Source organism: Crotalus tigris, unplaced genomic scaffold (assembly GCF_016545835.1).
Source record: "Crotalus tigris isolate CLP2741 ecotype Arizona unplaced genomic scaffold, ASM1654583v1 scf7180000018016.4438896, whole genome shotgun sequence".
Lineage (NCBI taxonomy): Eukaryota > Metazoa > Chordata > Lepidosauria > Squamata > Viperidae > Crotalus > Crotalus tigris.
In genome coordinates, this window is record NW_024096778.1 from 3,421,765 (window position 1) to 3,436,740 (window position 14,976).

The 14,976-nt window shown below is 37.9% G+C and overlaps 1 protein-coding gene across 3 annotated transcripts in view; it reads right to left on the reverse strand.

Moving 5' to 3' along the window:
- ADGRB3 (adhesion G protein-coupled receptor B3) overlaps positions 1 to 14,976 on the reverse strand; it is a 509,374-nt gene that overhangs the window by 241,006 nt on the left and 253,392 nt on the right. For all 3 annotated transcript variants that reach the window (XM_039346725.1, XM_039346723.1, XM_039346726.1), the window contains 2 exons: positions 5,328 to 5,474; positions 1,858 to 1,933 (listed from right to left, as the gene is read on the reverse strand). In XM_039346725.1, coding sequence (XP_039202659.1) covers positions 1,858 to 1,933; positions 5,328 to 5,474 — 223 coding nt within the window. The remainder of the gene's footprint in view (positions 1 to 1,857; positions 1,934 to 5,327; positions 5,475 to 14,976) is intronic.

Consider the following 14,976-nt stretch of genomic DNA (forward strand, 5'->3'; position numbering starts at 1 on the left):
TATTTCCTTTTATTACAATTACATCTTGTTGATGAGACTTAACAGGATATATTGGGGGTTTAAGGTAATCTTCCATTCAGAAGACCCACTTGACTTCAGCAAGGCTGTTAAATCACCATACCACACACCCCAAGAGCTGAAATAGTTATGCTGTTGGTAGAATTAGCTATTCATAAGCAAACTTCTCTATTAAGTGCTCATTAGTTATGAGTAATGCAGTACTAGAAAGATAAAACCCATGGGAGGATTAATGGCAAATAAAGATCTTTTAATCTCTTTTTGCTATCCAAAACCTTTTTTTAAAAAAAAATCCCCAAAGCCTGACTGAGAGGAAAACATATTGTTTCCTGGTCCTAAGAGACTTTTGACAGCTGGGGAAGAGCGAAACATTCTACTACTGTCTATCAATTTTCCTCACTAGTGTTTTTCTCACTCTGCATATGTAGTATCTTGTCCCATACAAAGCTGTTGATGTGAAGACTTCACCAGAGGGAGCAGAAATAAAAGCTACAAAGCTACAATTAAGTACCTTCTCTTACTTCTTCCTGGGTATATAAAAGGCTTCCTGGATATCATCTTGTTTTGCATTCTTCTCTGATTTCATTTATGTTTGTACTTGACAGTTGAAGCACTGTGACTGAGCAAAAACTGCCTTGTCAGACTCTGAACAAATCCCCTTTTGCTTTCTATGGAACATTTTTTTATATAAATGTCTAATAGCCAATGGTTGCAGGGGGGTTTTCCCCACCAAGTTAAGAGGCTTGACTTTTTAGTTATACCTACTCAGCTGTGCCTAAATCTTGACATATCTTATTTGTGCCCAATTATGATAAAGCACCAAGGAAGGGGCAGTGCTATTATTTACTAAGAGTTGATTTCCCCCCTTCCCCACATGCTTAGGGCATCAAGTAGAATTTGTATTAAATAAATGTATGCAGTTGAGATATATCTATATCTTATCTAGTAATGGTGTCAACTGTATTTTTATTTTTATTTTATTATCTAGTCAGTATTAAAGCACTTACATTACACAGATGAAATCATGTTTGCATCTATAAATATGTACAGCCCATCTGCAATTAAGACACTGTGCCTTCACGCTTTCAAGGCTAATATTTATGCTTTAATTTCAGCTGGCAGATTGAAACAGTGGAATTTACAAAAAACAGCACTATGAACTGTTCTACAGCTCTCCCTTGCTCTTTTTGTCCTTCATACACATACAGACACATTCTCTCTTCCCTCTTAATTCTTAACCATTCCTCTTTGCACTGGAGAAAACCCTGCCCATCCCTGTCTCCTTCCTCATTGCTTGTATTGAGCTAAATAAAGTAATTTGGTTCACTCATGAGGTGTATCTCCTCTTCCTTATATGAGCTTCTGCCTTCTCCCATTGTTGTCTTAACTCTGGCTGACTCCTCCAGCTAGATCAACAGGCAACCTTATGTGATCCAAATGAATTGGACATCAAATACCAAAAATCCTTGCCAGTCTGGCTAATGATAAGGGATTGCAGAAATTAAAGCCACATGGAAAATATCAAGTTGCCTGATTCTATTCTAGATGTTCCAATGCTGTTGCCTCACCCTTATTTACCCTTTAACACTATTGCCAGACCTAGGAATGATGTTGCTAAACAAAACTGGAGAATATTTTCTTCTGTTCTGCTATTGGAGGTTAATGGGAAAACCAAGAAAAGCAAATGGCACACTTGATGTAGAACCCAAATGAGGTTAGTTGTTCCTTCTTTAGACAAAAATAAGAAAGGAAGTCTTATATTGCATTTCTGCCTGCTTTCTACAGCACACATCTTAGAGACACCCTCCATTTGAACTGTCTCTTAGAGTTATCACTTACCTTAAGGTGGGCAAAATAAGCTCTAAATTTTTGTACAATACTGCTCCAAGTACAAACACAGTGGATTCATCTAGTTCTAAAATCAAAGGAAGAAAAAAGACAATATGTAGATGAAATTTGATGCCTTTTCAATCATCTCCAAATTTGTCATAACACATACACACACACACACACACACGTATGTATGTATGTATGTATGTATGTATGTAGGTAGGTAGGTAGGTATTTGGTTATTCGGCTTCTAGGAGCACGAAGCCGAAAACATCAGCCTGAAGATGACGAATGAGACTTTGTCGAAACGTCGCCAAGACACTTCCAATTTGACGCGGGAGAAAACCCGAATAACCAAAGACCTACAATACAAACACCCGCGAAACACAAAAAAACAACCTCAGAAAAACCACACACACACACACACACACACACAACACACACACACACACACACACACACGACATAGTCATATATATATATATATATATATATATATATATATATATATATATATATTAAAAATTACATTAAAAATTGAAGAATAGCGATTCCTGGGTACATACATTTCAGTAAAAAAGGAAGTGATCACCAGGAAATAAAACACCAAGGTTTTAATAAATAAAATCAAGCTTTCGATGGCTAACATCTGCCATCATCGTCAGGATACAAGCCAGCTAGTGAGGAAACCTGCTTATAAGCATAGCAAAGCATAAGCAGGTTTCCTCACTAGCTGGCTTGTATCCTGACGATGATGGCAGATGTTAGCCATCGAAAGCTTGATTTTATTTATTAAAACCTTGGTGTTTTATTTCCTGGTGATCGCTTCCTTTTTTACTTATATGTATATTCTTCAATTTTTAATGGTCTGAGGTTGCGTATTTGTATATAGGTCTTTGGGTTTTCTCCCGCGTAAAATTGGAAGTGTCTTGGCAACGTTTCGACGAAGTCACATTCGTCATCTTCAGGCTGGTGTTTTTAGCTTCTTGCTTTGAGCAGCAATGTGTGGTTTTAGCTGTTTCTTCCTTTTAACTGCCAGTGAGGGTATGAACTGATTGGATGGGAGCTTGGCTGTGTTCTGATTGGGTGGAGGTGTGTTCTGAATGGTTAGGGGCTTGGCTGTGCTCTGATTGGCTGGGGGAGTGTTCTGTTTGGTTGTGCTCAGGTTAGTCTGAGTTGCAGAGGGGTTTAAGATTTTGGGGTTAGGGAGTCGTTTGTCAATAAGGGCAGGTTTCCAAATGGCTGGTAGGCGGGAGGTATCATCTCGCTTGTTCATGCTGTGTGGGCGTTTTTCTATCTCGATGGCTTCTCTGATTATTCTGTTATTAAAATGTTCACTTTTGGCAATGGTTCTGGTATTTTTAAAGTCAATTTCGTGTCCTGTGGCTTTAAGGTGTTGGACCAGGGAAGATGTTGGTTCCTCTTTTTTGACTGAGTTCTTATGTTCTTCAATGCGTGCACTTATTAAACCAACAGAAGAATAAGTGCACGCATTGAAGAACATAAGAACTCAGTCAAAAAAGAGGAACCAACATCTTCCCTGGTCCAACACCTTAAAGCCACAGGACATGAAATTGACTTTAAAAATACCAGAACCATTGCCAAAAGTGAACATTTTAATAACAGAATAATCAGAGAAGCCATCGAGATAGAAAAACGCCCACACAGCATGAACAAGCGAGATGATACCTCCCGCCTACCAGCCATTTGGAAACCTGCCCTTATTGACAAACGACTCCCTAACCCCAAAATCTTAAACCCCTCTGCAACTCAGACTAACCTGAGCACAACCAAACAGAACACTCCCCCAGCAATCAGAGCACAGCCAAGCCCCTAACCATTCAGAACACACCTCCACCCAATCAGAACACAGCCAAGCTCCCATCCAATCAGTTCATACCCTCACTGGCAGTTAAAAGGAAGAAACAGCTAAAACCACACATTGCTGCTCAAAGCAAGAAGCTAAAAACACCAGCCTGAAGATGACGAATGTGACTTCGTCGAAACGTTGCCAAGACACTTCCAATTTTACGCGGGAGAAAACCCGAACAACCAAAGACCTATATATATATATATATATATATATATATATATATATATATATATATATATATATATATATATGCCAACAGTGTTTTATCATTATAGAAAACTTTGTTATGCCAACAGTGTTTTATCATTATAGAAAACTTTGTTAAAAGAAAACCAACATTGCAATTGTAATATATTCTAGTGAATTGTTTTATAATAATGTAATAAGATTTTACACTTAGGGATGAAAAAAGGTCTCTAGACTTGAATATCTTACATGGGGTAGGAGCATCCTGAAACCTTGTTATTTGTGAAATTCATTTGCTGCTAAATTGGTATTTTGTGTTATAATCTTAATTATTATAATTAATAGCTTAACCTAATAATCCAATGATTAGGAAACTATTAGGAAAGTCACTGGAATAGTCACTGGTCTTTAAATAACCCCACCAACCCCACAAGTTAAATAAACCAGTTTGCCACAATGAACTCACAGTGAACCCTGGTCAATTTTAGCTAATAAAGTCCTATTTAAGCCTATATTTATAGAAGTCACATCAAATAATCTTGTGCAACAAAGGTAAGCATAGGCCATTCCCATACGAAAATGGAATTATCTCATAATCATGAGAACTCTCTTCCCTCTCCACTCCACATTCATGCACATATATATATATTTGCTTGTTTTGTAACAGGATGCTAACTCGGTAGTGACAAGCCCATCACTTCCTTTCCCAAAGATCAGAATTATGGATAATGAACATGATCATTCACACACAGATACAGAAGCAGGGAAGAGGAAGAACCAGATAAATGTGTACTAGGTCAGTCCACTTTTCACATAAAGAACTGAAATGGCTATTCCTGAAATGGCACAAAGTGGCACAAAGATTATAGCAGCCATTTGGGTGCACTCTGAAGCAGACAAATGGTTTTCAGCTGGTCTCCATTATTATGATTACAAATACTGACTCTCCCTCTTGATTTCTCTACTGACTCTTTGCTGTTGCCATATTATTTCCAACTTCAACTGGGTTCCCATAGAAATAGAAACAGGTTCAAGGTGCATTATAATATGGAGGCACCACCAGCTATGAACTAATGAGGTCCAAAAGAGAAATTCAGGTGTTAGCTTTCACAGGCTCAAGGACTTTGAATTATAGGAAGAATAAGCTTGACATTCTTTCTACTATATATTTTCCTTGCTTCATGGAGAACTACCATATTATAATAATAGAAGTTTAGTTGTAAATGCTAGTCATGCTAATCATTTACACTATACACATTTACACATTTTTCACTATACATTTGTATAGAAGGAGTGAGTCTAAAATTGGGCTGTAATGCTAATCTTCAAATGGCTGATCCAAAATATTGATGAAACAAGCCCACCAATTAGCAAGTTAGCTTTCTTCACAGCGCTTTCATGAAATAGAAAATTAAAATACCTGTTGACATAGGGGTGAAGATACTTTTGGGAATTACAACCCTATCTTCTGAGTTTCGGGCCCAGTCAACCATTCCTTTCCTTCCTTTCATGGGGAAATTGATGTCTGTTAGAACAGATGATGCAGGAAGCTTCTGAATGCTGGCCACTATTAAGAAAAAGTATACCAAAAGAAAAAAAAATATCAAGCAGAATTCTTGTTTTAGTAGTCAAAGTATTTTATTATGGTTCAGTTAAGAACAGCACGTGTATTCCAGAATACTGACTGTAAAAAAAAAGTTTTATAGGGACATATTTCAAATTAAGAAAGAACAAAAATTGCAATCTTACGTTGGTGGACTCAGAGGTCAGCTCATTGAATACATAGAATTATTTTCTTGCATACAAACCAGAAAGACGACAAGCTTAGGCATGACTAATAGACTGCAAGTGCAACACTGTGAATTTTATTCTCTCACTTGTCAGTTAGATTCAGAAACTTAATAGGGAATATTCATTTGGTTACTCCATGACATGAAATTCACATGGAAGGAGATATTAGAGCTATATCTTCAGACCAGATTCTGAACTGATTAAAAATGACAGAATTAGGGAGAAAATATTATAAACTGCTTGAGGAGGTATAATTTCTAGAACCAGACTAATGAAGCAGTAACAACTCTTACATCCATTGCACCCAAACCCTATTAAATAGATTGACATATTAGCAGCCTGCAGCTTCCTTTTGGACAGAGTATAAAACAGAAATCTGGTATCGTACGAGTCATTTTTGACTGTTTTTCAATGTGAAAAATAATCATTACCATTTTATTACTTCTGCTTAGCACATTTAGAGAATAAAACACTATCGCACCTCACTTCATTACCTTCACATTGACCATTCAGAGTAAATGACTGATATTTTTATTTGACATATAAAGAAAGAAGATGCAAATAGTCTGAATAGCTTAAGAAGATTTTTCTCTAGGTTATTTATTACTTGCAGCATGCCCTCCATGTCAAAGCTTCCTTATTGAGCAGAGTACTTTACATAATCCTTTCAGTACATTTATGATCTGGCTGGGAAACATACTCCAATTAGAAAACAGTTCACTTTGATGATGCAAATGAGTATTAATCTCTTCTAATAAACATTTTACCCAACACTTCCTTCCTCACATAGCTTTTTGTATATTTGGTAAGAATCAAATTGTAATTAGCTTGTTTGAATTCAACCTTGGCTCCTACTCATTCAGACATCATTCATCCATCTTGGATTGCCTCATTCAACAAAGATCACCTTCCCTTTTATTTTTTCAAATAATAACATCATCATTGAACTAGTACGGGGTTGTCAAACTGCGGGCCTGTGGGCCGGATGCATCATAGCAAAACCACATCCACCCCATTGCCGGCAACGGCAATAATGTTGCAATACGTTGCGACACACCACGTGACGTTGTGAGTTTGACACCCTTGAATTAGTAGAACAGATACTATATGCAGATTTATCTGTCAAGGTATTGGAACAGCTTGATAAGAACACTAGTTATTCTTCAATGTATTCTCATGAATAGTTCTGGTTGAATGCCCTTGTAGGTTTTTTTATACCACCACCATCTCAACAAAATTTGGCTGCTGAGAAGTTGAGTGAAGAAAACTTAATCCTGGGTAAGGATGTGGCTAGAAAAAGGCATTTTGCAAAGCAAAATCTTAGCAAGGAACAAAAGGTCTGCAAAAATGCTGAAGAGCTTGACATGAAAACAATTACTATCAGGCCAAACTGATTTTATTTATGATTTTAGCTTATTGGACCCAAATAAATCATGATAAGTCCATGGTTGGGAAGAACCACTGAAATTCCAATTTTGAAGGCAGTAAATAAATCATTTAGGGAAAACTTGAAGGACAACATGTAAACATGAAGAAATAAACCAAACAGAATTAAGCTATGCAAACTATTATTTAATGATGAATATAACTCCAAAATAGGACTTATTTTCCCTAGAAACAATGTTTAAGTTGCACTGCAGAGCACAAGTAAGAACAACTGAATACAGTAGATTTTTCCCCAAATAAACATATATTGAATTGTGCTATTAATGTGCAAAATCCAGAAAGCCATTATGGTCAGTTTTAAGTGAATTGTATGAAAATATATACCAACAGTTCATAGCTCTGAATGCCTAATATGGGATATTATTTTTTTAACTGAAATGGCTGCCCATTTGTGTATTATAATTGGTACAAGGGTGGGGAAAACACAGGGAAGCTGAAAATCTGTTTATCCATCTGACCCTATTTATAATGAAGTGGTTATTTAGAGATTACTTGGATCCTGATTTTAGCACACTGAGTGGGACTACATGGTAACATTGTCAGTTTGAAATAAGATTCAGACTAGTTCTAAGCATTCGACAGGCTGGTAACATATTCACATTAGCAAAGCGAATAACAATCCATTTTCTAAATAATTTTAGAAAGAGGTAATAGAGTCAATGTTATTTGCACCTTGCATCTATTGGCAATGATGTTCATAACTCATTTACAGCAAATGCCCCAGAGAGGGGTAAAATGAGAAAGACAACAGGAAGATCTATAAAAGCAGTTATAACAAAATTACAGGATAAAACAATTCAGCCTCTCCTAAATGGGTTTCATTTTAAAGGAAAGTGTAATTCAAACCAAGAGACAAGGTAATAATTATATTAGATTTCCAGAATATATTGTTTGACAGCTAGCTCTTTAGCAAAGCTGAATTTAAGGCTGTTACATGCATGTGTATGCAAACACTCCCAATTCTGAAATGGTTTACTTCAGCAGTTCAAATTTCTCTGTATCGCAAAACTTCCAGCCACTGCACTCTTGAACATTTTTCCTTGTGTGCTTGTGAAGGGAGCAATGAACAGAGGCAGTCTTTAGAGATTCGTTTGTAGGTAGTCCTCAGTTAAAGACCTTGTATTCAGAGACTGAAGCTATGGCAGGGTTGAACAGATGGTACGTGTGCCTGGTCCCCATATTTATAGCCATTGCACTGCCCCTATGGTCACATGATCTAAATTTGGGTGATTGGCAACCCACTCACCCTTACGACCACAAGAGTACTATCTCCAATCACCTGTCTACCTCATCTCCCCCTCTCCCTATCTCTAGGCTTTTGGCTGCCCTGCACAGCAGCCCTGCATAGCCAGAAGTGTCAGTGAGGCTGGGCTGAAATAGAGTCCTGGGCCTTCAGCATTCTCATTTACCTCAGGTCTTCTATCTTATCTAGCACTGACAGCACCATCATCATTGCAAAGGGCTACCTCAATCCTTGCCCCATGGCCAGCCACCCCATTGCCACAGCACAAAGCCATAGCCAATCCTACTATCTTGCGCTTTACCAACCCTGCTTCCCCCCAGACAGCTTTTGCTGGTTTTTTTCCTCCTGTTACTGTTGAGGTGAGCCTTGCATGGCTTCATGGGAGCCAGCTGAGACTATGTGCACCCTTCTCCATATCACACATGGCCTTCACACAAGCCTCCTGAAGCCTTCTGAGGAGGCTGTGCATGACTTGGAGAAGAAGCAGCTGCCTGGTAGATGATACCCAGAGAACATCAGTTTCCCAAAAATCTCCTGAGCAAAGAGAAGCAATCAGAAATCAAAGGATGCAGTGCAAGCTTTTGAACAATAAGCAGGAATGCAATGTAATTTTCCCAAACCAGAGTATATAAAAGAGACTGGTAAGAACTGCTCCACTGGAGCTGTCTCAGGCCAATCCATCTCCTGTAACCTGAATATCTTTAACTTTGGGATAGTTATCCAAAATGTGATTATTTAAGTGTTTTATATATTAATTGGTTACCCTTCAATGTGAAGCTCCGATTACGCTCCAAAGTTTTGTAGAAGAGAGAGGGACGGGGCTACGTAGTACTTTGAAATATATCTAACATTGTATTTGATGTTAATCTGATACTATCTGGCTTATATCCATAACTCTCTAAAATGACTTGTCCACACTTATTCTGTGTTGGGAATAAAATAAACTTCTGTGCTTCTTCCCTAGTCTAGAACATCAGCAGAGTTGAGAATATGATGGTAAATAGCAATTAAAGCCTAATATTTCCCACTAACAATTATGCAGAACTGGAGTATAAGGAATCTAAAAGGACTGGAGATTTATAGGACGGGACAGCATAAGACATGTAGCCATGTAATCTAGCAAAAAAGTGGAGAGTACTCTGATTGCCTTCCAGATTCTCTTTGAAGACTACAGATAGTCCTTGCTTACCGTCCACTTGTTCAATGACCATTTGAAGTACTGAACAGGGGAACTTATGGCCAGATCAGTTGTGGATGTTGCAGCATTGCCATGGCCACATGATTGCAATTAAGGTATTTGGCAGCCAACATGCATTTATGACATTAGCAGTGTCCCTGGATCATTTTACAATTTTCAAGGCCAGCTTCCAACAACCACAACCAAAGTCATTAAGCATGCATTTTTGTCAATAAAATATCTTTAGGTTCTGTGTAGATTTTATTTCATAGAAAACAGAGATTAAGTCATTTAGTAAAATATCCAGGTAACAAAGTTTAAAAAATGCACATACATAGATGCTATATTATTGTAAACAACGTTAACTAAAGTGCCATTTGTTCTGATTTTATAGTGCATGCTTGTATTTGCAAAGTGTGTTTGAAAAGTGAAACAGAATACAGTGCATGATTCATACAAAATAAATTCCTAATTTTGTACAATATCAATGGAGACAAGTTTTATAAAAAGATCTAACTACTTTATAAAAAGATTTAACTATTGTCATTAGAACAAAAATAATGTGTTTGCTCTGTATATCCTAATACAAAGCAGAAAATCATTTTGGGTTAAGTGTTCACAATAAGGAATTATGCAAAAGAAAACATTTAAATGAGAAGCATAAAAGGTCTTTAATTAAAACTATAAAACTATCTTTAATTAAAATGTTAATTATTTCAGATTTGCTGTAAGCTTTAACATTTTGTACTGTATATTTCAGCACAAAATAAAATAGTCAGATATTTTGTGCAAAGGCCCCTTGTGGATTGTCTAATTTGTCAGATGGTGGTGGTTTTTTCTGAATGTTCCTTTTGTATTTTATACTGCATGGAGTTTTTTTTAATGTATATTAAATGCTGCTCAGCATTATAATGGAGTTGAGAAGCTTACTGTCTTCCTCTCTCTGCCTATATATGCATGCATGGGTGGGAAAAAAAAATCTTCATTTCATTTGGAACAAAGAAACATACTTAGTTCAAATGCAGGTTGGATATGCTTGAATCATGTTGAATCAGGAGACTTGTGGCCAGGAATTGTATCTTTCAGAATACAGGTAGTCCTTGAATTATAACCGTTTTTTTCATTTATGACTTATGCAGTATCTTCATGGTCATGTGATCAAAATTCAGATCCTTGGCAATTAGTTTATATTTATGACAGTCACAATCATGTGATAATATTTTGTGACTTTGTTGCATGCAAAATCAATGGGGAAGACAGATTCATTTAACAATTGTGTTACTAACTTAGCAACTGCAGTGACTCACTTAACAACTGTGGCAAGAAAGGTTGTAAAATAGGACAAATTTACTTAACTGTTTTGCTTAGCAACAGAAATTTTGGGGTCAATTGTGGTCGTAAGTTGAGGACTACCTAAACACATATAATCAGTGCTTTTTTGTTAAAAAAAAAAAAAGGTGCCGGAACTCACACACGTCATACAACCCGCCTTGCCTACCCTACAAGGTTCCATCCAAAAAAGGTGCCGGAACTCTGTTCTGGGCATTCTATGACAAAAAGAAAAGCCCTGGTTATAACTATTAACTTAAAAACAACTTCTGCATTTAGATACTGCCTTTGTACTGCAGTACAAGGTGTCATGTACAAAAGGCTCCTTCCTCATGTTCGTCCACATAACAGCAACTGTGTACATTGGGCTGAGCCCAAGCAACTGTCTGAGAATCACCCAGAGTTTCCATGGATTGAAGGCTGATCAAGAATCTGGTTCTTCCCACTCCTAGTCCAACATCTTAGCCAGTTTGGGATTAACAAATTTTATATGGCAACATCTTCATGGATGAAATTTTATCATGAAGCTGGTGCATGTCACATGGGTGCAGCATGGTAAAGAAATTCTTGCCATTAAGAATCCTAAAGAAGCTGTTGCAAAATTTCCCAAATGTGTTTTTTCAAAAGGCAACTGGACTGTCTTGTTTTTTTTTCTTGAAGATGTTTTTGCTTCTCACCTGAGAAAACCTTCTGTTCTTACTGAATGGTAGAGAATGGACGGATATATATTCCATGCAGTCATCTGGTCATTAGCACTCTCTTTGAGGTCACAGATAAACCTCCAAGGGCCTCGACAAGTCTCAGAGAGAGTTCTAATGACCAGATGACTGAGAATCTCCAATGACATGTTGCAAAGTTTTTATTTTTAACCTACAGAACTCACATGGATCATGAAAAACAAATTAATTTTGAGCTGTTTCTTTTGGCTGTACTGTATAGAGGAGAGTTCTGCATAAAGCACTGAAGTGTTACATTATTTTTACCCCATTTTATCATTGGTATTTCTTTCTTTTCTTTTTTATCCTTCTGTCTTATTTTATTCTATTTAACCTAATTGTTCCAATATGTATGTTGGATCTATGACCTGTAATAAAGTTACTGATATTGAAATATCAAAAAGTTAGGTTATATGAAACAAATTTCCCCCTAATATAGTGGTAGACTATTTAGATGCTAACAGGAACACTGGTAAGGTAAACATCATAAGCTGTGTTGGGCTCTGAAGTGGCACAATAAACATTATTTTTGCTTTGAAAAACCAAACTGGCGACATCTGTATTGAGCAAGTCATTTTTTTTGATCTACTGACATTTCTCTTGACCCAACCTCAGTCATCTATTTATGGTTTTTTTTAAAAAAATGGTTTTATATAAAACAGTAAAGATGCTTCTTAAAAAACAAAAAACAAAAACCCACATAACCAGAAAGGTTAGAAAAGAAAGACAAAGATGTATCTTGTTTCCATCAACTTCTTGGATCCTTCAAAGAACATATCCAGCAAAATAGACAAGAGAAAAAAAATAGGTGGAAGGCAGAAGGTCCTGGGGTAAGAATTTGCCTTTGTGAGAAGGATGATGAAAGACTGAGAGATCTGCCTGGTGATTACTTGCTTGTTTTATTCCACTACTTTATTAAGTGATCAATAAAGTAGAATAAAACAAAGCTGCTCTGATCATTCTGATTGAGTGATGAGAGTAGCTTTAGCTCTTATAGCCAATAGCAACTTATTTTAAGATAGATTGGGTATAAAGACTGCAGCATTATACTTGGCAAATAGCTGTGAAAACAAGTTATAGGTAATTCCAATGTCTGCCACCCCTGATCATGTGACTGCATTTTTGGTCCTTGGCAACTGCCCTTCATTTGCACTGTTGCAGCAGCCCATGGTCACATGACCTGGCATTTATTTTCAATTTCTGGAAAAAAAAACACCACCCCATAGTGAACGATGTATTTGCTTAAGGATTGCAGAATTAAGTCGATAAACATGGCGTTCCCTTAATGACCATCATGTTTGCATAATGACTGCTGCAAAAATGGTCATAAGTCAGGCATGGTCATGTCATGGCCTGTTTTATGACCATCACAACTTATGACCAAAATTGTGATTGTGTGTCAAGGATTTGGAGGAATATGAGGCAGATTTTAACAATGACTACCAGAGGGAGGTATGATAGTAGGGCTGGCTGTCTTGTTACCAGAGAAAAGGAATGGGCAATTTGGTATAAATCTCCATTTCTTTCTAGAATCTCTTCCTGAGCTCATAGGCATTCGTATATAATAAAAAAAGAAGCATGGGAAGACAAAGCATTACATGGCGAGTACATTAAAAAAAGTAGGACGAAAAACAGATAATAACAAGTCCTGGCAATGGCTAAGAGCAGGAAAGTTGAAGAAAGACAGAGAGGGGCTAATTTTGGCTGCACAAGGCCAAGCCTTAAGAGCAAACACATATAAAGCCAGAATTGAGAAGGCAGCAACAGATAGCAAGTGCTGCCTATGCAAAGCAGCTGAAGAAACCGTGGACCACCTGGTAAGCTACTGCAAGAAGACTTAATACAGTGAGAAGCAACAAGTAACAAGACTCGAATATGAGGAAAAATGCATCATGAGGCAAGCTTTTCACTTTACAATATACCAACAATACAACATCACACCCAGGTACATAGATAGCAGACTCTGCATTGTCACTCAATTTGCATCATTTGCCTCTTTTTTTTCTTCTCCCAATAAATGCCCATACCAAATCTTCTTATCAATGGATATTTTGGCTTCTGCCTGTTTTTGTTAAACCCAGGTCTATTTATAACAACAATAGCAATAGCATTTATACATCACTTGATGGTGCTTTACAGTCCTCTCTAAGCAGTTTACAGAGTCAGCACATTGCGCCCAACAATCTGGGTCCTCATTTTTAGACAATGGTCCCCCTCGATTGGATTCTAGAGAGGAAGCTATACTCTTACCCAAGCTTCTTGAACTCATGTTGGGTCTGGTGTTGGATTCACCTAGATTATTAGTACCGGGGATATTCAACATTAGAGTCACCTGATGGCAAGGTAGGTAGCATATAAACTAACCATCTAAATCAGGGGTCCTCAACCCTCAGTTGGTGGACCAGTACCGGGCCAGGGCATGCCAGAAACCAGTCAACACAAACAAGGAAAGCCCCATCCACAGGATGGAGGCAGCACACAAAACCACGCTCCCTCCAGTCCATGGAAAAATCTCTCTCCACGTAACCAGTCCCTGGTGCCCAAAAGGTTGATCTAAATAAACAAACAAAGATCCCTACCCTTGGGAGGAATGACTCAGAACTTCTAACCTCCATTGCAGTTATGGGGATATCCCTACCGATATTGGGGTTGATCCATGTATGGTAGGTGTGTACTTGTTGGACCTAATTTTCCTCTCCTAGCAGAAAGAGATCTGAAGATAAAGACCTTTGTCATGAACAGTTGCAAATGAATTCTGCAAGGGTTGGTGGACTAATTAAGATGGATCTGCTTGGATTGCAATAGGTACTATTACCTTAATCCTGCCCCAGTCAGCCAAATCTGGGGAGAAGGAACAGGCTCAAGAAGCGGTAAAAGCTTCCTCAGCAGAAGATTGTTCCATAATTTTTGATGTATAATTTAGCATCATATTGACATCTTAAAATCCCATTCCTGTTTCAGTCTCAGCCATTATAAGGAATAAGAGGGCTTCTTCATTTCTGTTCTTTCCATATTCTGCTGTTCTACTATACTGGGTAAATCCAGTTTTTCCAAATAGTGTTCTGGGATCAGAACATCCCATATGGCATTGGCTCAATTTTTGCCCTTACCCTATTTCAGGGGTGTCAAACTCAATATTATTGAGGGCCGCATCAGCATTGCGGTTGTCCTCGTGGGTCCGGGTGGGTGTGGCCAGGGTGGGTGTGGCCTACTCTACATCGTTCACGTCAAGGGTGCCTGTGGGGGCCTGGGCAGGAGTGGGTCAGATCTGGGGGTCTCCGGCAGAAAGGGCTGGGACCGGGGCAAGTGCCAAGGCATGGTCCATTTCTTCATTCCTCACAAAGGGTGACAGCTCCCCAGCATGCAC